General features: G+C 35.4%; 1 protein-coding gene across 2 annotated transcripts in view; it reads right to left on the bottom strand.

Annotated features, from left to right (window-relative positions):
- Pld (Phospholipase D) overlaps positions 1 to 25470 on the bottom strand; it is a 96167-nt gene that overhangs the window by 36976 nt on the left and 33721 nt on the right. For both annotated transcript variants that reach the window (XM_081751687.1, XM_081751688.1), the window contains 7 exons: positions 24047 to 24282; positions 17551 to 17661; positions 13549 to 13688; positions 12600 to 12791; positions 11285 to 11557; positions 6005 to 6186; positions 3651 to 3769 (listed from right to left, as the gene is read on the bottom strand). In XM_081751687.1, coding sequence (XP_081607813.1) covers positions 3651 to 3769; positions 6005 to 6186; positions 11285 to 11557; positions 12600 to 12791; positions 13549 to 13688; positions 17551 to 17661; positions 24047 to 24282 — 1253 coding nt within the window. The remainder of the gene's footprint in view (positions 1 to 3650; positions 3770 to 6004; positions 6187 to 11284; positions 11558 to 12599; positions 12792 to 13548; positions 13689 to 17550; positions 17662 to 24046; positions 24283 to 25470) is intronic.

Here is a 25470-nt window from a genome sequence, read left to right on the forward strand (position 1 = left end):
CGCCATGGAACTACGTTCCCTCAAGTCCACCCATCGACTGTCGAATATATATTGAAGAATATACGAATGTTACTCGTAGAACTCTCCACAGGATTCTGAGACAAGATCTGCAATTGTTTCCAAATAAGACACAAGTAGCGCGGCAATTGCTCCCAGCAAATAGGCTAAGTTGCAGGGTTGGCAAAAACCATGGTTTTTATTGAAAAACAAAAAAAAACAAAAAAAGTTTTTTTTGTTTAAACCTGTTTTTTTTTTTGGGGGGGGTTAAACCAGTTTTTTTGGTTTAAATAATTTGCTCTATGTATTTATGTTACATATGGACAGAAATAAGCTTGCTACACCTTGCTGTTATTATGCAACAACAGGGTTATGCTGGAAGGGGTCTTATAAGCTTAAAGTGGGATCCAAACAGCTTCCCGGCTTATATCCGAGAGAAACTGTTCTCCATTTGGACTCGAAACCGGAACTAATTGGCCACAAATGCAATGAGTCTACCGACTCACTCACGGACTCCTGATAAAAATACGTTGTACTGATCTTTACATACTTTTTACTATAATTGTCAAGAGTCATTTCAGGACAAAAAGATAAATAGTTGCACAAGTGAAACCATTATACAGAATTACATATAAATCGGTTAGCCATTGGGAAAATCCTATTATTACTTTAAATACAAAGCAAATCCTGTTATCGCTTTGCATGTAAAATCTAAGGTCAACGTATCATAATCAGTACGCTAAAACTGAGGTATTAAATTCCAAATTCAGTACGTAGATATCATACAATAAAATTACAACAAAGTCCAATCCAAGCTAATGTTGGAAGCTACGTAGGCAGTCGATAAATTTTGCCAATGTCTATCAATATATTTAGGCAACCTTTACTTCTTTATAAAACAACAAGCATTCAGGCAAGCAAAAATATACAATTTGGCTTCGTTTCGTATGTTTAGGCTTAACATCTTTATGTAATACCGAGGTTATCAAGAAGACTTTTGCTTTAAAGTGACTTCCAAACCGCTACTTGGATTACACATGAAAGAAGGGTTGTGGTTCGACCGAGAATTGAATGGGACACCTTGATTAAAAGGTGAAAAGGAGATAAAACTAATGCAGATGGTTTGATATGTGTACAGAGGCTGTTCAGTCTACATTTGGTCAATTTCGATTTACCTAAAAATTTAGAAGAATCCATGGCGCCAGGTCCGTAAGTGCTCGATGTGTTTCTCTTGGTTCCTAGCAATAGCCCGACAGCGTAATTTCCACTGTAATAGGCTTCTCTGAAGGACTGGGAGGGGAATCTTGTCCCATTCCCTTTGCACAACTTTCCAAAGTCCCTCCACAGTTGTCACACGCCGTTTTCCCAAAGTCCACTTCAGCAATCCAAATCCACAATAGTCCATAGGACTTGCATCCGGAGATTTAACAGGTACCTCATTGAAAGGTATCACCTGTATACCACTTTTCCCTCCACCTCCCTGTAGAATGCGGGGGACGATCGTGAGGTATATGATGAGGCCTTGTCCATGTAAATGCGCACCAGATTGACGTCATTTCCGTACATTGTTGGAATCTCATACTCGTAGATCGGCCGCACGATCTACTCCTGAAAATACTGCGAATTTATTTTGCAGTTCTTCGCCACCCTACGAATCTTCAGTTTACCTCGGTAACAGTAGCCAGTAACGACCATGAACCCTTTTGGGAAGGATTCTTTACAGACACGGACCCACCTTCTGAAGTTCTTGGCGCCTTTCCCTCGGTACATGATGGCTCTCGATTTGCCGCAGTTGGAAAGGTAAATCCATGCTTCATCGAGCGTTACGACGTACATCCACCTTTGTTTTGCCAGATGCCGTTCGTACAGCTTCCGGGCGTTACACTTTCGTTCCTTTTGGTGGGAATCCGTGAGAAGATGGCCGCGAGCTTTCATGACTTTTTCCAGCTTGAGTTGATGGTGTAATGTCCGGCTCACAGTCCCCAAAGACACGTCAAGACGATTAGCCATACACCTTTGTGTTGGCGGATTTTCTTGCATTGCCATTTTGCGAAATTTCCTCTGCATGGTGGAGGTGGCCTTGGTGCATTCCCGCTTCCTAGACAACTTCGTTGGTGATCCAAATGATGGAGCTTCGTTGCTCTTGTACTTTTTAATAACATTTTTTATTCCACTTAAACTGATATTGCAACCATTCTTCTTGCACTGTTTTCTAATGACAGAAACATTAAAGTGGGCGTCATAAAGAGCCGCAACATAGCCTTCCCAAAACCAGCTTAGTTTGGGCGGCATTTTGGTTACAGAGCGGAAACCCACACACTTGGAAACAAATTTAACACAACACTCACAACAGTCCTGTTTTGTGCGTTATTGTCGTCCGCGCGGAAAAACAACTCCATTCCCAGGAAGCCACTGCAGAACGCCACAAGCCAAGTCGGGTGAGTCCATTCTGCCCGGGAAGGAGAAGGAACGAAATCGGCCAAACGTACGCTGAACAACCTCTGTAAACGTCACCATGAAGTTCACACGATTTAAAGCATTTTTCGTTCTTTTTTCTTTTTCTTTTTGGTTTAAACCAGTTGGTTTTTTTGAAAAAAAAAAAAAGCTGGTTTAAACCAGCCAACGCTGCTAAGTTGACAGGCTAATATGTTAGTAATATGTTCCGGGATAAGTACAACGAAGACGAGATTTCTTCTGCATCTGACCACGTCAGATGGGGCTAATTATCACTTGTTTTTTGGATATGTTAACAAGCAAAATTATACGTTTGGGATAGACAAAACACCTGTAATATGCATGTAAACCCATTGCACAGTGTCGAAGTGACTAATGGTTGGAGTGAATCATGTGTGTGTGATGATATTTTTTAACTTTATAAAGATAGAACATGATTTTGCCGTTAGTTATTGCCGAGCGGTTTAACTACATACTTAACACGTTTTTCATTCGAGATGAAACGCCCTGGTCTGTTACGTATGTGAATGCAACAGGACGGCGCCACTTGTCACATATCATGACAGTTCATGGCAACCATTCGCGAACAATTCCAAAGACGTCTAATTTAGAGATTCAATGACACCTACTGGCCATCAATATCACCGGATATAACACAAGCAGAGAACATTCTTTGGGGTTAGAAGGAGAGTATACACTACTCAAAAAAATCCCGAACAGCTGATGAACTGAAAGGAAGCAATTGGTGAAAGGAAAGTGCACCCAGTCCAGCTGATATACTGCATCGCATTATGTGAGGGCGAGAGAAACAGAGTTCAGGAATATTCTCGTCGTAGAGGTTTCCATCTCAAGGACGTGATATTCAAACTTAATATGGTATGTAAAACTCCTGTATCCCAGCTATGTATTAACAAAGTTTATAGTAAATTGGATTATTACAACCAAAAATATGTGTATTTAAGATGTATTCCATCAATATGGGACACTTTGTATATAGTATCATTATATATGAAATATATCTTTTTTTTTTTTTTGTATCGCTGTTTTTTATTTTTACTTATTTTTTTACATTGATAAAATATGCAGGTGAGGAAGATGAAAATATTTTAGTTTCAATATCGAGTACCATTAATATCCGAATGCATACACTACTTATTACACTTTACTCAGAATTTACCATAAAAAATGCTATGGAATACCTTAACAGCATTCCATCTTTGGATAAAATGTCTCGCAACATCTCGAGCTGCTGTTCCTGTAACCAACACACCAATATCGTGCCAAGGCATACGTGGAGTTGTTGTTCTGTCTACCAGATCTGAAAATTACAAAATTAGTTATTGATAACTTGAAAAATTACAAACAGCTGATATAGATGACATCATTTTCTTTTAATGTACAGTAAAGATTCTAATAGTTAGAAACGCTAGCATACAAGGAAGAAAGAAAGTTGGTTATACATGTACATTTAACTGCATCTCTCTTTTCGTAAGGTGGAAATTAAAACAAGAAAAAACGAGTACATAAGTTAATGGAAGTAAATTAATCTTTTGTTTATGCTGTAACTTTAAATTTCTGCTGATAACAGTTGGTAACATTTAATTTGGTTTCACGATTTACCAACAACGAAAAATTAAAACGTCGTATTGTAAAGAAAATGGATAACTTTTGGTAGTGCTAATAATTATTTAACACAAAATCTGTTGGTGTTTATTTATTTAGAAAATGTACGGGCCTAGACGTATAGTAGATGTATATTTGGGAAGTATAACCAAAATTTGGTAGAAATGTTTCTTTTCTTTTCTTTTGATCAATCTAAAATTTCTTAACCCATCTAAATTGTATGCTCTTGCGAAGGCTGCAGCATATGTATTCGAAATAATCAGCAGAAACTTACAACTCAACACAAAAAGGATAGTTCATTTTCATTAATAAATAATATGCGTTCCTTGCAAACAATTACCAAGTGGTACGTAATTTTCATATAGAGGAAAGGGTACGAAAAAAAAGGAATCTTTAATATAACGTCCCACAGTTATGCTCTTTAGGTTAAAAGAAACTGATGATTAAATGAAACTTAATAATTGAGAGAATTAATGGAATGAGAATGTGGGACGAAACGGAAGAACCTTGAGGAAACCCACAGACACCATGTTGTCCGCAACAAGGAGAACACGAGAACCCAAGAATAAGTATAAATCTACTTATGAGATATTCGTGGTTTAGTTTAAAACATCTCAATCAATTATTTACATAGCCTTACTTCCAAAAACAACCTGAAATACGATTAGTCCTCGCGAGAACAGTTTAACTTTGTTGTGATAGCTGGTATCTCTACTATGGTTGAAAGTAATAATATTTTTTGCAATAAATTCATTATCGACTATTATGCGTTCCAGTGACACGTCGCCAATAAAATGCGATTTACTTCACAATATTGATTTTATTTACCCTGATCAGACATTCTTATGTCAAATGTTACTTTCCATAACTTCACGTTGGATTATAACGAAAATAAAACTTTGAACATCTTGCATTATAATATACCACCCCTTCTTGTTTCTACAAATAAATTATTTCTACTTTTTATAGTATTTTAACCTTATTCAGCAATTCTATCTTCGTATACATTGAGGAACTGAATATTCATTCAAATAAAACATTTTATGTATGTAAAAAAAAAAAAAAAAAAAAAAAATCTATGGTATTTAAATTTGATGTTTGTTCAGCAACTAAGCTTTGAATTAGTGAAATAGCTTTAGTTTCGACCCAACATAGTTATTCTACCACACAGTTTCAAATATAAAGAGGAAGTAAATATTCTCTCTCTTTACAAATTGATAATTGGTAATTTTAATATTTCCTACACAGGCTATATGAGCCTAGAAACTGATTTTTCTTTAAATATAACGAATATAAAATGAGTAATTTTAATATTAAATTATAACCTTTCTAACTGTATTCAAACCAACTTCTGCGTTTAAAGAAGTTCCCTAGATTTATATTTATTCATAGTATAAGGTAGAAAGTCGGATTCTAAAGGTATCAAAGCCGACATTTACTACGTCTGAAATACCGTCTTTGTATTTCTTAGAATACCACAAGAGCCATGACAATTCCACAGGGATACTTTTAAAATGCTGACAAATATTAAATGCACTTGATATTAATGAAAAGTATCAGCGATAATGCATTTTCGTAGAAAGTCTTTCCTGATGTGTATTTTGATTTATCAAAAACACTCTCCTCTCTCTCTCTCTCTCTCTCTCTTTAAGTCCTGCCTAATCAAATGTTTGTTTCATACATTTATTTCTAAGTGTATGCACTAGTTATTATTCTACTACACGAGTCTTACTAACTTAAAATTGTATCACTACTTTTGTTAAACACGAATATAAACAATTCTCAGGTAATCAATGAGTTTGTGATCTGGTTGCGAAAGAAAGAAAAAGTGAGTTTTGAGACAAGAAAAATTATAACAGCCCAACAAGGAAACAACACCCAATCACACTTAAACATGTGGATATTTGAAAAATACTGAAATTCTAGTTACCTCGGTATGGGTCATCCAAATTAGCAAAATCTTTCACAATGAAGTTGCAGTAATCTTTTCCTATCCAAAGTTTTGCTGATCCTGTTAGTTCGCCCACTGAAGGGTCCTCATCCTTCGCAAGATCTTCATCTTCAGCATCTGCTGCAGGAATATTTTCTAGCGGTGTTTCCTTTTCTTCTATGCTAAACAGAGAAGGACATATTTTAATATACATTTCAGTTATATCTCATCTCTTCATATTCTAGAAATAAACAAACAGACGAGTGTGTTCGTGTGTATATACAATAGTGTAATCGTTACTTACCACACTTAGGAGAGTAAAAACGGAATATTTCTTTCTTTTTCTTTTTTTTTCTTTCCTTTTTTTAAAAAAATCTTTAAAGAACTTTCAATATTGACAGATTATTTTCCTCTTTTTAAACTTAACTCTCTAGTGCTGAAAGGCCATATGCCTTTTGGTTCCGTGACGTATGGTCAGCACATTGATCCAAAAGTCGTTATTTCTGGCATTCTAAACCGGAGCTCGCCATCTCTTAATTACTATCAGAAACCAGACTTATTCATAAATAAAAAATAAAAATAACAAAGAACTTTTAGTTCAGATAGAGCTCATTATCTGCCCACGATGCTAAAACAACGCCAAAAGTTATGTACAATCACAGTGAATCAAATCAGACCATATACATCAACGCACTCGAATTAACCATCCAATATAGGGAACAGTTATATCTACATATACGAAAACTGTGTTTTATAGCCATCTCTTCTACATGTACTTCCCTATAGCTCTATAAAGGTAGTAGTGTCATGTGTACAACACGTGAAGAAGTTTGGTTTGCATGTATAATATTTTGTCAATATTGAAAACGGAAGTGGGAGCAGATTTCTATCACTTTCGTATTTAGTGGAGATGGTATGTTCTTGGGACACTTAATCGATTGCAGAAGACCACTTCTTGCCATCAATTACCGTTTTTACTCTATAGCGATGTTAAACCGGAAATGGTTCATTTCTGCCACTTCCGGTTAAAGAAAATCAAATCGAATGCTTCTCGCTATCTATTACCGTTTCTACTCTATAGCCGTCAACGTTAAAACCAGAAATGATTGATTTTTGCCTCTTTCAGTGTGATATAGGATTAAGAAACATGATATCTATTCTTAGAATGTTTAATCGATTCCAAGAAACCGCTTCTCGCTCTTTCTTATCGTTTTGAACTATTAAGATCAACATTGAAATCAAAAGTTGTAGTGGATTATTGTCGCTTCCACTACTTTTTAGTAGAGAGGAAGAATGGAGATAAAATTTATTTTTGGAACACTTAATCGATTGCAGAAAACCGCTTCTAGCTATCTATTAGTTTTTGGTCTATGATGATCAACGTTGAGACCGTAGATACTTCCATCAACGAACTTTTTTTTGACCTCTACATCCTGGCCAAAATTCATTCTGATTCATCAAGCAGTTCTCGAGATTTTTCGACTCCCGGATTGACAGACACAAGGTAAAGTAAATATAAAAAGGAATATATAAGGAAGTAATATATATTGAAGTAAAACTAAAAACTTCTTTATAAAAAAAAGCACCAATCTTTTCAATGGATCATGGTACAGAAAAGATGTTACATACAAATAATGATGTGAGGTGGAAAATTTTCCATTTCGGAACATTTTCCGCTATATTTTTCCAGAAAATTTTCCGTTCTTAACAAATATCAGTAATCAAGTAACAATTCCTCAGCAATCATAAAATTGGTTGAATTCATGTATAGAAATGTTAAAAAGTGAAAGATCGTTTAAAGAATCTGAAAATTTTCATGGCTCAGACAATTTTCAGTACTATGTAGGAACAAATGAAACAATTTTTCATGAATCGAAGTATTTTCTCTTATATGGAAAAATTAAACTTTTTATGAGTCGGAAAATTTTCATCATTTTGAAGCAAAAAGTAAAGCAACTTTTTGTGAATCGGAAAGTTTTATTGTTCTGTAGAAACAAGTGAAAAAAATTTTCACGAATCGGAAAATTTTCACCACGATGTAGAAACAAGTGGAAAAAAACTTTTTATAAGCCGGAGAATTTTGGATATTGATGTTAGGATTTTGTATAGTGATGTTAGGTAGAAAATTTTCCACTATATTTAACTGCACATAGAGCTACAAAATTGAATTTTTGTAGAGGAAAGTTAGTCAGCAACAAATTATAATTTTCCAATTAGCTTTCGAAAACCGGAAAATTTTCTGGTATTTCAAGTGGGGAATTAAAATTTTACAGTGTTTCTCTCTTTCTCTGCGAGCTCCTTCGTTACTAAGCGGTTAGCATACGCGCTTTTGGCATGGAAGACCTGGCTTCGATTTCCAGCGGGAGCTCATGTAGTTCGGATTCCACGTTAATCAGTTGGTCCCGTCTTATATAGTCTCGCTGCTGAAAGGGACGTTAAACTCAAAATCAACTCAATTCAACTCCTCTCTCTCTCTCTGCAAAGTATAGAGAACATACATTGGAATAGATATAAGGGAAAAGCTTGTATACCAATACACACTTTTCTCTCATACCTATTCTGTTTATCAATATAAAAATTGGTACACCCATTTCTTATTCCCCATAGTATTTTTAGATACACATTTGGATTACGTGCTTTTACCCGGGGCCACTCCAGAGGGGTCCAAAGTTGATAGGAGGGATTTCTGGAGGGAATTTTCCAGACATTCTCCCAATTGTCCTTGTTCAAGTACGTTATGGGCCCCAATACACAGCACCTCTGGCAAGCTTGTTTCATGCTGAAGAGAATAAACCATAAACCATGACCTTCCAGTGAAGTGTTGATGCAATAGCTATTTCACTCCGAGTCTACGATCTTCTTTATACTAACAGGCTTAATGGGCTCCAGGGACTTACTCCGTTGCTTTGTCCATAGCACCTAATTTTTTTGTGCATGAACATATATTTGTTATGTTTATCGAATGAACTAGGTTTGATTCGGATGTCCGGACGATACGTTCATGTCCGTTCCTTGTTAGTATGAAAATAGAGCAACACTATAGCAACAAAATTCACCGAAGAGTATTGCAAAATGTCGCTGTTATCATGCATGAAAAGATTTACTAAAATATGCTTTGCTTCCTTTTATTCCTTTATTTATGGTACATAGAATTTAAATTCCCAGACAGTATTTCGAAGCAAGGAAGTGAACTGTGACGTTATCTAAATGTCAGGCTTTAATACACATCCAGTTAAGTGTTTCTGATAATATTGCAATATGTTTGGGTTTTGCATCTACGAGTTCTAAAGAATGGTTAATAGTGGCTGCTCATTTGGTTATAGTTCATTCAAGATCACGAGGATAAAATATACCTATGTTTTACATATGAAACATATTATAATGCTTATTGACACAGAAATGTGAATACAATATACTTGACAATAATATTTGACACAGAAACAGAGAATGAAGAAAGCTGCCTAATATCAATAACACTTCTAAAATTTAGAATGCAGGTTATGGATTGTCGACATTGTTGCTGACAAGCCTTAACCTGCATTCTTCTCTGGTGCTGAACTTTTACATCTACAATGTACAAAAAATAGAAAACTACACTTTCACTGAACTGTCAACTTTCTCATATTACACGGGAGGTCATGTATTTGGCACAATTTTTCTCCCGATTTGATTTACCACGGAAGCTCACATCTCCTGCATTATAAAAGAATAACTGTCAAAACCTCATCAAAAAAGAAAGCAAAGTACTTGTGAATTTACCAGAAAGAAGTGGGAAGAAAGTTGTAAGGTGATTAATCCAGTTAAAAATAAACAGTATAAAGCATATTGTTACCTTCATATGCGCGAGTTTAGCATATCGCATGGCGATAATGCAGATTGTGTGCAAATTCTACTGCAGGACACAAAGACAAAATTAAAATGACAGACCAGTCCTCTAAGATTTGTAGCAGTTTTTAATCATTCATAATAGCTGTAAAGTCGTAACAAAGCCCTTTATTCCGTCTCCGCCTCTAAAAATTCAGCGACTCTTAACTTTTCCTTTAATAACTTTCACTTTAATAACTTTCCATTTAATAACAATCACGTCAATAGGATTTTCATAGTCTAAAAGCTGATAATTCTCGGCTTAATTTGCTTTTTATTTCCTGGTAATCTTCGTTCTTGTTAGTTATAATTATCTAAGTACTTAAAATAATTCACCTCTTCTAAATTGTTATTGGCTACAATATTTCCAATAACTGTTCGTACGATTGTCATTTGCTACCATATGATTGAGCTTACTTACAACATTTGCTTCTAGACTAATTTCTTAGGAAGCTGTTCTAAACTCCTTGCATTGCTCTATTATCTATACAGGGTGTTAATGAACTAGATCGAAAAACCGTAAGACGTGATTCCTCATGTCAAAATAAGTAAAGAAGTTCCTTTGAATCTGTGGGAAGAAGTTTCGGAGCTAGACCCGTCCAAAAACGTGAAAAAATACATCGCAATACATATTATTTCGAACGCGAAGAACAATGAAGTTCACGGTCCATGAGGGCATAAAGGAGGCTACATATACGCTATCCAAAGATGAATGTCTCTGCAATATGCAATGAGTGCGCAAGTAAGGCATAAGGGATTCTCAGACATGCTTGGACGCAAAGATACGTTCTAAATTAAGATCTGACGCCAGAGAACAAGGATTCATCGGCGGTCAAGTCCGAAGTGTTATAAATCGACAGCTCAATTGTTTTCGTGTTCGGAACAACCGTGCTGGGATGTACTCTTTTAAGCGTTTGGACAGTCCTAATTTTGAAACTATGCATTTTTTCCCAAAGATCCATAGGGATTTTTTTCTTTCTTATTTTGGTGAGACGAATACTCTCTTACAGTTTCTCGGTCTAGTTTATTAAAACCTTGTATTATCTACGAAATCAACATATACTAGCAACTGATTAAAACTAGTCAAGTTCAGCTTTCTATTATTATTATTTTTAATTTTCTCTAAATTTAAGTTAAAAAGTAAGGCCCATAAAAAGTTTTCTTTTTTCAAGGTTGTGAATTGTCAATGAATGATGATGTTTTCTATCTGCACCTTACTTTTTGTATTAGTAAGTTATGCTTTCAGCAATTTAAACCCAGTCTCCCATTTGTTTTTGACCTACAGTTCAATGTTGCAGTAATTGTGTGTCCTGTAAACATTAGAACAAAGTTTGTTCTTTAATCAGCAAAAGAATAACAGAAAAAAAAAAAATAAGAATTCAGAAGTAATATATATGTACTGTATAATTAACTTACATTTCTTCTTCCGTTTTCTTGGCAACTGCGCCATCTGCTTCCGTTTCGTTTTCTACATCACTTTCTTCGTCAGCCCTTTCATAAGAACTCGAGAACCACTCTTTCCCTGGCAATCGCACACTCATTACACGGTCGAGAATGGAACGACGGGGGACTTCTGGCGTGTCGGCCTTCATGCTCTCTAACGTTGGATATAATTCTACTGCATCTTCGGATATGGGTTCAGGAATTATTTCCTCCTCGTCTGCAGTTTCTACTATAACTTCAGCTGGGCTACAAACAGATCATACAGAATAAGATTGCAATTAAAACTATAAATGAAATGTATAAATAGCAAACAGGTGTGACAAATACATTTAATTTAAAAGTAAGTTAATCCAATATAATCATATAAATTACATGCATGCAAATAATGAATATACTCAAACGTCTTGCATCCTGTTCCATAAGCTAAGGAATCATGAAAAATACGAAACCAGTAGTGGCACAAAGCTTTGGATAGAGCCCCCGAGTAGCAGTTCTTCGGATCTAATCTTAAGCAATAGATATAGCTTTATATAATTCGGTACTAAAAACGGGTGCTAAGTCTTTAAACATGCAATCAATTAATGAATGAGAAATACGAATGAATGATAGTAAGATAGTCAGTGAAAGAATGAATTAGAAGGAAACTGAAATAAACCAACGAAACCTATACTACACTAAGAATATTGCTCAATCAATGATACCTGAACATACCATGGGGACGCACAACTTTTGAATAAGCGATTCGAATCTATATAGCGGTCCGAAAGCTGGACGCAATTACTACCAATAATAATAACAACGACCTTATTGCTACTTCACAAGTAGTTAGTACATTGATGTGTTGATGGCGTGAGTGTACTATAATTTGTAGAGCAGTTACTGCAAGATACGACCTATGTTATTCACCTTTAGAATTACGAACAAATAATGTAGTTATATGTTACCAGAAACATTATACTTTTAGTACGCATCCAATATACATCTTACATGCTGAAAAGGTTAGTTCAATAAAAATGACCACAGTTTTTCTATTTACTACTATATGTGAAACAGATATTGAATATTCTCGAGCTATATGGTTAGCGTACACATTTTGGTTTGGGAGGTCCGGATTCGATTCCTCGTGAGACCTCATGCGGTTCGGATTCCATGTTAAATTGTACATCTACGTCTCATATAGCGTCGCTGCTGAAAGAGACCCTAAACTTCAATCCAAACAACTAACAAATGAAACTAGTATTATTATTATCTCACACACATTATTACGTTAAAATAATGTCAATCTCACCTGACAGCTTCTTCCTCTACTTCGTTCTGTAAAACAGTCTGCACGACGCCCACAGTAACGGTGTTGCTAGCCTGAGCCAGTTGCAAGAGGGTTTTTGGCGTTGGCTCACCTCCAGGTCTACTCGATGTCTTCAATTTTTGGACGGGTAGATAAGCCTGTGACCTCTTTGTAACACTTCCCAAATCTACTAGTCTGAAAAAGGAAACAACTGGAGATAATCTAATATTCCATTAATTGAGAAGTTATATTATGTCATTGTTTTGTAACAAATTTCAATTCATTTTAGATAACTATGAATTTTAATTTACTTAATTTGATCCAGTAAATGTCCCAAAAGCATTCTTATTATGTTACTCAGCAATTCAGGCATATACAAGACAGGTAAAACAACTATTTCTACTAGAGACATTGATAGATGAGTATATGAACGTTAAAAAGAAACAATATAATGGTACTGAACATTATATTAAGCTCTGCCTCTACGGATAAAATTAAACCATCAAAAAATAAAATAAACATTAACCATACATATTTACAGAAACCTTACAGCAAACCGATCCTCTGATACATTAACACAATCACTTTTGTTAAGAAGTTTTTAAGAATACACAATCATTGTGAATGGAACTTCTTACTTTTCTTATTTAAATGTAATGTCCACCAAATATTAAAAAAAAAAAAAAAAAAAAAAAAAAAAAAAAAAAAAAAAAAAAAAAAAAAAAAAAACTTACCTTTAAAATCTCACGATTATGCCTTCTACAGTATCGATAGATGCAAATGAATCATTAAATAATCAATGGTATACTAAGAAACGGGAGTGTCCCTGAGAAAGCCTATGGTTTCTTTTTAATTTTTTTTATAAGTCTAATATGGATTAAGGATAAGCACTCTACTACTAAACTATGATAAAACCACCAGTTCACAGTAGCAGATACACATAATATAATACCTGTGCTTATGATCATCCCAACGGCCATAGCAAAGATCAATACCACCCACAAATGCGTACAATTGGTCCACAACAACTATTTTTTCGTGATGAGCCCAGAAAAATACACCTGCTTTGACATGATCTGGATGCCGTAAAACCTAAAATAATGAACACATATTTATTAAGCTTGTATATTTTAAAAGGTATTCACCTTGCTCTTTTCTATAGTATTACAGATTTATGGACCAATCCATAACATAGTGGATTGACTACGAAAACTTCGAAATGGACACTCTGGATAGAAATTGAAACAACACAACACTGCTGACACTTTCTTTATTGTCAACAACCACGAAAGAAGCTCATAGGCAAAATATTTTTTCACTGCGGAGATATCTACACTAGAGTCACCAAGATACTTATGTTTATTTATAAGTTATCGTGTAGTATATTAGTGTATAAATGACATTCGAAGACTGGAAATTGCGACAGTGTAGAGAACAGAACCTGGGTAACCTTAGCTTACACGCCTGTACACCAATCACCACTTACCTAGTTCGACTGCAAGCAAACCACCCATACGCTTTGTCGTTCAGTTCGTTGTCGGAAGCTGTAGTGAAAGCATCTCATGTTCACTGCTAACTTATAGTGCTCGCCGTGGATGCAAAAATTTATTTTTTCAAGTATTATTATTATTATTTGTTAATACTACTATTTACCTTACAATCCAGTGTAAAAATCATTTTGAGAATTCGAGTTCATGAGATCCAGGAATGATTTAATCCAATTTCTATTATTCTAGAGGGATAATATTGTCTTAGAAAATGAACAATTTGGAACTAAAACAGGTTTCTGGAACAGATGAAGGTCGTATTCTAAGGTATGTATTAGATTCGTATCACTGTATACATGTATATGATAATCTAACAGTTATTACCTGTGTAATTAATTGCTATTCATCCTCTCACAACCATTTTATTTTGTTACCGTTGTCTTAACGAAACTACCAGTGGAGGATGTAGGATGAGAAAATTCGACGACTGATGGTGTTAAGTAAATGCGTAAAACAAGAAAAAATAGCATGAGTACTTTTCGAGTTTACTTATGATTATCTCACCGAGTGGCATACTGAATATGTATATTTTCAATGAAATAACGCGAGTAAAATGCTAATTAGTACGTTATTTCTAGTACGTTATTACGAGTACATTATTTCTAATTATTATCACCGCTTGCAATACAGTGATAATTTTCAATGAAATTTTATCTAGCAAAGCTATACGTATTCACATCTATGTTGCATAGCTAAAAAAATAAAATTATGTATAAACAATGTTTGTTTATCGTTGAAACAATTATCTTTTCAATCAAAATCCCATCCAACAAAGATAGATAGATACTCTACAAATATTATTAGTAAAACGAAAGAACAAAAAAAAAAAAAAAAAAAAAAAAAAAAAAGTCCAAGGATAGATATTATGTAATATTCTTAATGTTTAACGAAAAAAAAAAAAAAAAAAAGCCGAAGATGAGACCTGCACCAATCGACCACAATGAGCTGAACAAAATTACCTAGTATATGGGTGAGTGCAAAAGCTCATGCGCAGTTTGAAAAATAGAGAAAAACGTTTTAATTTCTTCCTTGTAATCCTTGAAGGAAGATCAATTTGGATTCCGGAAAGGAAAAGGCATCAGAGATGCTATTGGATTAATGACAATTATATCAGAACGAATTCCTGACGTAAAATAAGAGTTGTGTTTGTGCCTCATCGAATGGCAAAAAAACTTTCGACCGAGCCAATTGAATACTTAACGAAATATTAAAAATACTTAAGGAAATCGCGGGAAATTGGAGAGTTCGACGACTCATTCGCAACCTGTTTATAATGCATGTTTAATGAAGGAAGCATTAATGGGAATTAGAGATTTCAAGATTGGAGGGGAGATCATTATCAATGTCAGGCATGCAGATTATACGGTCATTATAGCTAGAACGAAGAAGAACTACACGAGATTATGGACAAAATAGTTGACACTAGGAAATAATATGAAATGGAAATCAATGTCGAAAAATCGAAAGTCATGAGAATATCTCGTGGGAACGCGTCATTGCAGGTCAGAGTAGAACAGAAGAGGTAGACCATTGCAAACATCTGGGAAGTATTTTGACGAGAGACTATTACTGCACCAAAGAGATAAGGTCAAGAATTGCCGTAGCAAAAGAGACATTCCACAAGACCACTCTTAATTAGCGGCTTAATATTGGACAAACGAAGGAACTGGTGAAGTGCTATATATGGAGTACTGGACTATATCGTTCAGACATGGACATTACGGAAGTTAGAGAAGAAATATTTAGAAAACTGCGAAATGTGATATTGGAGAAAGATGGAGAAGATAAAATGGACGGAAAGAGTACCAAACAAAGACGTTTTAATTAAAACAGGTAAGAGATAAGAGGACGATTTTAAGTAGCATCTCTTGGAGGAAGGCCAACTGGATTGGACATTCTTGCGAAGAAATTGTCTTCTTCATGCCGACAAAGAGGGAAAGATGGAAGGAAAGTGAGGAATAGGAAGAACACAACTGATCGATGATTTGAAAAATACAAGAAAATATTGGGAGTTTAAAGAGGAAGCTATCATTCTATATACTTTTTTACATTTAGAGCTTAACAATATTCTTGTATAAATTCATAAATGAAGGGGAAGCTGGATGAAAACTTCCTAGCCTAATCAGAAAGGAGACATAAAGAGCAGTAAAACAAATTTATCGCAATAATATTTTATAACTGGACTCGAAAACGTTTAAACATTTTTTTTTGCTTCGCAGATGAATGAATTGATGGTGTAGATATACTCAGCGAAACGAAAGTAAAAATAATTAAACTAAGCTGTGGTCCGTCACTCGCATTAAAACAGAATGACACTAAAGGAGGTCCGTGGGCACACATGCTCCGTCTTATATTGCAATTCGAAAATAGGTAACCAAGTTCAAACACGGAAAATATATGCTGGAGAATGAATCGGTTCTGAACGACTACGTACTGCAACAACAAATAGAACTGTAGAGGAAATGCACGACATGGTAATACACTATAACGGTTGAATAGAGGAATTGCAGTTGATGCTATCACGATATGATGCTCTGATAAACGTTAATCACATCTTTAATAAAATTCTTGGTGTGTATAAAGTATCTTCACGCTGACTCCTAAGATTATTGGCTGTTGATCTGCAGTAAAGAGAAAGGCAACTGAAAAAACAAAATTTAACATTGTTTAAATATGGTCCTGACATTTCTTGGCGGGAACGGGGAAGGGGTAATAATCAACTATGGATGGAGGTATCGGTTCACTATTTTTACTATCGACAATCCATGCAGTTAAGTCACCCTCCTTTCTCTCCTACAGAAGCTAAAGGTCATTCTATCCGCTGGTTGATCATGGTGCCAATTTTTTGGGATGTGAAACGTGCTTTTGTTAGCTAAATTACTTCGAAAGAGTGAAGCCGCAACAGTCGAGTACTATGCTTATCTTTCAAACAATTTGATTTTTTTAAAAAATGCTTGAAATGTTAACTGATTTTGCTAGCTCACAAATTCAGTATGGTCAGACCAGCTATATACGACTGTGACTTCTAACTCTTCTCGCTTGTTTACCAAATCTGATGCAACTAGATTATATACGCAAGTAAGCATAACATGAATTTAGAGAGAAAGAAAGAAAGAAAGAGAGAGAGAGAGGAAAACCTTGTTGAAACCCGATGACGTCATCAATACTTGGAAACATATTTGGATATGGGGATATGCAGCTTGGATAGGTTCTACTCAGCAGGAAAAAAGTGGAGAGAAGAATTCGTAGAACTGCACGAGGTCTATGCTGCTAAAAAGAACAACTTGCTATCACAACGTTTCCCCTATTTCTAAGTGACACTACATACTTCTTAGCCAACCCTCGTAAAAAGTTAAAAACAGTTCTAAACACATAATTTTAGAAGTTTGAAACATAAAATTACTTACTTTTATATTTTCGTGTTTCTCCACGAGTTTCTGTTTGCTATAGTAGCTGTTAATTCCCAAAGCCATTTCCACTTCTTTGTACAATAAGACACATACCTTCACCCCTTCTTTCTGGAAGAAAGAAAAATTTTTCAAATTCAGCAATTATAAAATAGCACTGCAAATGATTCTTTAAACACTATACTCGTTAGTCACAATTTATCATTTATGCATCGTGTTAAAATTGTCTTATACCTTTCGTTTGATCAATATGTGTATGTTTTGAAGGATGAAGTAGTGAATTTGAAAGAAAGAAATATCAAATATTCTTACACATGTACCTGACAATACAAGCATTGCTTTATTTGAAAAGCTATCATCCAAACAGCCAAGCCATACAGAGAGGAAATTGAAAATAATGAGAAAACATATATATATATATATATATATATATATATATATATATATATTACTTGTGGTAGCAAGCTTTTTTTGACAGACGTATGAATTTGTGGAACAGAAAGACAAGAACATTGTCGTCAAATGTAAATTGTATTGCAATATTCAAATCAGCACTGTAAAAGAAAAAAGTTGTCCAAATCAAGACAGATACATTGGGTAAGGAGTTCAACATACACATAAATAAGGTTTTAATCTTTCCCAAATGTATATCGACTTGATTATCCTTGGAGGAAGGGAAGAGGAAACTTCCATTATTAGGTAGTACTTCCAGGTCTCTCTATTAATTGATCCGATAGGTACCGTAGATACCTTTCTGTTCTATGGCTTACAGGCCGCTCGATCAACTTGATCTGTCGTTGATAGAATTCAATTTCAGGAGAGATTACGATATTTTGATGATCAGGTTCTGAGGTGTGCGATCGATAGACTAATGAAAATTGGAAACTTTTTTTTTCTTTCTTTCTTTTTTATTAGATGAGAAGAGACTAGACGGGATAAAGTTAGTCGGACGGGATACCAGAGAATTTCATCACTGGTAAGGAAGACAGACCTTTCGATGCACGCAGTATAGGTTTAAGTGGATTAATTGGTCACCGAAAATTACGGATGTGGGAATCATTTTCCCCCCTCATTGTACTTTTTCCCTTCAGAAGAATTCTATTGACTGATATTATTATACATCGAGCTTGAGATATTTAATTACCGCAACATTTTCAATCGTAGCTTCCATCATATTCAGCGACGTTCTTCAAAACAGTTTCTCTTAATTATTTTTCTTGGTGTTAGCCAGATTCGTTATAACGCTCTTCAAAATCTTTAACACGTTCAGCCTGACGTGCGCCACCGGTTGTACACGATCTTTATTCGTGGCTATATGTTACCTTTGGTTTTTAGTTAGAAAAGTAGAACAGTGTTACGGACTTTCTATGTTATTGCACTGTGTTAAGTATGTAGATTGAATACGATATTTTGAATATGATGAAGGAAGAATGGCATGCGCCACCAGTGTCTCACATCGGGATTTTCCAAAAGCATAGCTTCTTCATTACTGTCAGATGTCGGACTGAACGTGTTACGAACTAACTGCTTAGTTTAAATATTTACCGGTTCCACAGAACTGAATACCTGTTGTTTAACGGAAAATGTTAAATGAAAATTAATACCAATGACTATTGAAACTTTATACGTAGGAGTTTTCACGCCTCTCATGCGTTTAACATCCTTTGTAAAACGTAATAACATTTTATCGGATACTTCTTACAAGAACTATTAAATTGACTTTATTGAGTAGTCCTAAATGTTTAGATATTTGGAAGACGTTTTATTTGTTACAAATTATTCCATTGATTCATTTGCACTTCTATTTAATTATGAGGGATAATTGAAAAAAAAGTTACACAGCCTGTGAAACATAACTGGAAAATTAACAATATGATGGAAGAGCGCACTTAACACTAGTCTTCGATGTAATCATCTTTTTTTTATTCAAGCACTTGTTACAACAGTAGAGATTTACCATACCGGTTGCACAGAAATCTAAGTCAAGTTCTCGTAGCCACTGTAAGGCATTAAATGTCAGCCAAGTTCTGATTAGAGCAGAGAAAAGGTGAAAGTCATTGGGGGGCTAGGTCAGGGCTGTAGGGGGATACTCTACTCCTTCCCAGCGTAAATGCTGAATACTTTATTTTATTTTATTTTATTTTATTTATTATTATTATTATTTTTTGGTACTGAATTGGATCTCCCATCATCATCCAGAAGAACCACACCACGGCAGAGACGACCAGGGTGTTTTCATCTGATGGCATCCCACAACTTCAGAAGTGTCCTGCAATACTTTCAGCACTCAAGGTTTCTCCGTTTTAAGTAATTGATCAGTAGCATACCTAATAACTAACTCTCTCTATGGCCTATGGAACCCGGAGGTTCAATGCCGCGTTCACAAAAGCTCTCCACTGACTTCTATCCTTAGCTAACTGCATCCAGTTTCTACTTTGTATTCCAATCTCTGCGAGATCCATCTTAATATTGTCCTCCCATCTGCGCCTAGGTCTTCCTAATGGTCGTTTTCCGATTGGTCTTCCAGTTAAGACTTTGAAAGCGATCCTACTTTCTTCCATTCTAGTTACATGACCCGCCCACCTAAGCCTCCTAGACTTGACGACCCTAACAATGTTGGGTGGACCATATAAATTATGTAGTTCCTCGTTATGAAGTTTCCGCCATTCCCCATTCCCGGTCCGAATATTCGTCTCAGGATCTTGTTCTCAAATACTTTCAGCCTATGTTCTTCCCTCAGAGTAAGTGACCATGTTTTGCAGCCATACAGAACAACAGGCATAATTATCGTTTTGTATATTTTAAGCTTCAAATTCCTCGACAGAATTCGCGACGACAAGAGATTTTGAACCGAATAGTAACACGAATTCCCTGCTTTTAGTCGACATTTAATTTCTTCGTGAATATGATTTTCCTCTGTTAATATTGATCCTAGATATTTGAAACTATCCACTTTATCAAAAGTATTATTTAATATTTTAACGCATCCATAATTTGCTGTATTCCGGTCCCGACGCACTTCCATGTATTTAGTTTTCTCTGCATTTACTTCTAAACCCATGTCCTTGCAAGCGTTTAATAGAATCTCTGCATTTCTTTCTATTGTTCTCCTATCATCCCCTATTAAATTTACATCATCAGCATACCTAATACGACCAAGAATACACTGCACGTAACGTTCCTGGACGATGTAACTACTTCGAATTTCTTCCGTGGAGAAGATGCATGTTTTCACTCCATGGATGTCTGCTTTCTTGATGAAGGGAACAGATGCGATATTGTTTCGTCAACAATCACTATTCACTGAAGAAAATTGTTCCCCTCCGTTGCGTAGCGATGCAGGATATTCAGCGATGTCGCTATTCTGGCTATCTTATTGTTCTCGGATAGTACCCGTGGCACCCATTATTTTTTCTTTCTTACTTACTTACTTATTTACTTACTTACTCACTTACTCACTCTCTCTCTCTCTCACTCTCTCTCTCTCTCTCACTCACACACACACTCTCTCTCTCTCTCTCACTCACTCACTTTCTCTCTCTCTCTCTCCTATACTTAAGGGCATTGAAAACGATGTTCTGCCCAACACCATATGGTAGTCAAAGCTCAACTGATCAATTCAAGCTCAGCTGATATTGAGCATAATGTTCTTCTGTCCACACGAGCACAGTTCACGTCAGTGGTTAAGGAACTGGGTCTACTGCTGTGTCCAGGGTTGACATTAAAACACTGATTTGGTCTTCTTTGATAGCAAGACACTACTTCGCTGAAATTAAGCTCTTCCTATACACTTCCACATCTGCCTATGAATGTCACAGCAGGTGTAGCGTTTTTGGCCCACAGGAACCTCCCCACTGACCTCACTTCTACTCTTGACCAATTAAACACACGAGTCACTATTTGAAATGTTAGCTTTTCGGGTATATAGAGTCAGAATCCGAAATCCTCATAATTGCAACAAGACAAGCATGTTACTAATCTACAAATAAATTTTCGTTAAAGGAGCAGTTCGACTTAGAAATGCATTTTTTACAATTTATTTCCATTTGTAGAGTTGAAAATTCTAAAAGGAATGGTGTTTGTTTGATCGCGATACGTTCAGTCCTTAGCAAGTAACAGAGGAAGAAAGATTTTGTGATGACGTCATAGGTGGGCAAAGAGCGAGAGCAGGCTTACAATACATACTACACAGTGCCAAGCATTTCGTTTGTGAGAGGTGCGGTGGCACGTTCTAAGTGCGGTTTTCTTTTCCAGAACTGGCTGCAAAGATTTACAAATATCATCTGCATGTAGAAAATGATATCTGATGGTGGGCTGTACAAACATTTTTATAATATTATAAAACGTATCCTATAAAGCATGAGTTCAGCGTTCAAAAAAAAAAAAAAAAAAAAAAAAAAAAAAAAAAAAAAAAAAAAAAAAAAACACGAAACCAATATGTAAATAGATGGCGGACGAGATTGCTGCAACACGTAAGTACCTTTTCTTTAATCATTCTTCTGATTCCCAGACATAAGTATGTTCATTTTCGTTTTGTTGCAATTTTTAACGCTGACCCTATAATTTTGTGCTTCAAGGTATGTACAGGAGCGCAACATATGAGGCAAAAATGAAATAAGATCTGTAAAGTTTGCCAAAATACGAAAAAACACTTCACCGGTTAAACTTCTTTTATTCTCATAGCTGTCCGCGGAACAACTCTCATCACCCGTTTCATCATCATTGTCACATGATACAGATAAATTAAACGATGAATCAATGTCTTGAGGAACAGTTATCATCACTGATTCCTTCTACAAGCCGGTATATTTCACTCCCTAATTCACATTGTATAGCTTATTTCTAAAGCAGTATCTTCAGAATCATGAGTGACATCGTCTCTATTACCCTCTAATGCCTCGTCTTGACTACAACCGTCAATTGCGTCTTGTACGATATTTGTACGTTGGTAACTGGACATAGATCGGTGCTTGTTCAATGGCTCGGATTTTAAACCTTTCAATAATATACTTGGAACAGCATTCTTTCTCAGCTTGCGTGTAAATAATTCTCCTGACTTTAGCCAGAAAGTGGATCTAGACGGTAAAAACTCAGGGGAGGGGGGGAGTCAGAACCCAGACTATGATATGTATATTATGTTTCCTAAAAACTTTCAAAAATATCTAAATAATAGCTTAAATCAATTTTGTCACTCAAAAACTGGGGGGCCTAGACCCCCGGTCCCAGTCTAGATCCGCCACTGGCATTAACTTTTCTTTTAGTAAACTTGACTTCTCGAAGGTAGGCTCTTCAAGATGTTTGGAACACGAGTGATTTTATTTGGTACATTTTTTCCCATTGATTTTCTTGAGCCATAATTTATATCGATATGGTGATTTCTCACGACTTAGAAACGTAAGAAAAGATACTTTACGTCCTCAGCTTCAATTGCACAAGAATTACAACCGAAAACACAGCAGGTGTTAGGCATTTCTATTTCACTTCACAGACACAGCACAAGCTGTACTAACACGTGTTTTCTACTTCACACTAGTGTTCTTTTCAGAAAAAAATCCGGGGGGGGGGGGAGAAAGGGACACTTAGTATTCGGAGAGGCACATTATTTTTACACAGTACTATTATGTTTATTACATTATAGACGTATTATTTTGGTCTCCTCCGGGGAAATCTCTCAGAGCTCCGGGAGACAGTGCCACCATAAAAACATGTCTGGAAGAAACACTGTTTCGCACAACAAACGTAATTACCGCTATCTCTCTACTCTTTTTTTTTTATACTAATGCTACAGGAAAAATAACTTACAAAAACTTCCCTCAAGAATTCAACACAGAGCCACTAACAAATCCAAAACACAATCTATTAAATCCAATGCACTATTAAAGGTTTATCAGCTGTGTACAAGGGAGTGGTTGCTGACTCACATTGAGTTTCTTGCGTATCCCACCAATGACGTCAGCATTTACGATTCATCAAAAACAAATGTCTGTAGAAGCTGAACGAGACGGCCTATCAAGATATAAAAAAATACGGGTCTCTTATTTTTTGTTACTCTTTCTATTGCACCAAACTTGTTTTTAACTCGAACTGCTCTTTTAAGTTACAGTGAATAACTCAGAAGTTGTACACTCCGTAACTTTTTTTTTTTTCGATCATCCCTTGTAAGAAGGTTACTGTTTAGTACATCGGAATCATACCAGTAAAATTTTTACGAATCATGATTCAGTCATCTCGTGATTAAGAGAAGCAGTTAATATTTTGAAGAATGCCACTCAAGATGATGGAAACTGCCATCGAAAACATTCCTGTACTTAAATATCTCGACGTGGAAGAAGATGAATCATAGCTCAACATATTCATTAACATTATCCTCTGAATCACGCTTATTTCTTTTAAAAATTGTTATAGGATTTTAATCAACATCAAAACAACTAATAAGTATCAATTTCTGTTTTTATTATTTTTTTTAAAATAAAATAACACATTACTGCATACTTACAGCTTTCCTTTCAAGGATTTTATCTAATCTCCATTTACTTCCTTCAACGGTAGGTCTCTTCATAAATATCTCTGGACTGAGCCACCAATCAGCGATGAAAATTTCTTCCTTTGCGCTTTCTAGAGCATCTGCCACAGCTTCCATATACGAGGCTCCATCGACAAACCAATGAGCCTGAACATTGGTTCTCACCGGTGCAAACGAGTCGTGGCGATTCTTCTGTATAAATTCTCTACCTAAAAAAGAAGAAAAGAACACCTCCTTCAGAACACGAAATGTTATTTAATAGGCGCAACGCATATATACTTTAAAAAACTAAATTTCTCTCTTATTGTACTGTACAGAGTATATAATTAAAACAAAATAAATCAAAACGAGAATCTGTTTGCTGAAGTTTATAGTTTTTTTTTCAGTATCAAGGCTATATAAAACATGGACCTACAGTTTAAGGTGAAATCAAAATCACCGTAACGCGTTTAATTTTAATGCTCTCTCATAGGGGATCGAAGTTGAAACACGTGCGCCAAGGCGTGAACTCGAGCCACGAGACCACTGTGGGGCGAAACGAGAATATGGAAGAACACGAACTACATTATGTGTCTACATATATTTTTTTAAGAATATACCTATCTAAGCAGCAGCAGCAATAATAATAATAATAATAATAATAATAATAATAATAATAATAATAATAATAATAATAATAATAATAATAATAATAATAATAATAATAATAATAAATGAAACATTTCAACCATGATAAATTGTCCAGAAGAAAAAAATGGAAGAATATAGTTAGCGTCAAGCTATCAGATAGTTCTAAGTAGTCACATCATCAAATATAGTGACCTTAATTTTGATTGACGTTCCAACTTGACTGCATTCTCTCTTTTCTATCTCTGAGGACAACATATAGATTGTGTTTCTCATATGCTCACTCTGAGATTCACTTGTTCAACCATATTAACTATCAATACTTACTTGCCTACATGATTATAAAAATATTGGCACATACTTATTCTATCAGGCCTTGTTTCCATACTGTCAAACTAAACACAACATACTGAGCAAGGCTATGTGATAAACATATATAAGAACACAAAATAACGATAAAGGAGCACAAGGATAACGTAAGATTGTAAACGGGTAACAACACAATATATAAGTATCAGACTGAGACAAACCATAGGATATGGGAAGAAGCAGAGAACAGGACATTGAAAGAAAATAGGAAGGAGACAGGGAAATTATGTAGGCAAGAAACAAGGTGATGAATTGAAACGGAGGATAAATAAACAATGGGAGAGGATTTTACTTAAAGAAGGAGAAAGAAAGGGAACAAATCAACAAGGGTGCATAAACAAGAATAATTAAATAACAAGAATGTATCCAGCAAAACGGTATATTTTTAATTGGGTAAGTGT

Source organism: Thermobia domestica, chromosome 3, assembly GCF_964235325.1.
Source record: "Thermobia domestica chromosome 3, izTheDome1.hap1.1, whole genome shotgun sequence".
Classification (NCBI taxonomy): Eukaryota; Metazoa; Arthropoda; class Insecta; order Zygentoma; family Lepismatidae; genus Thermobia; species Thermobia domestica.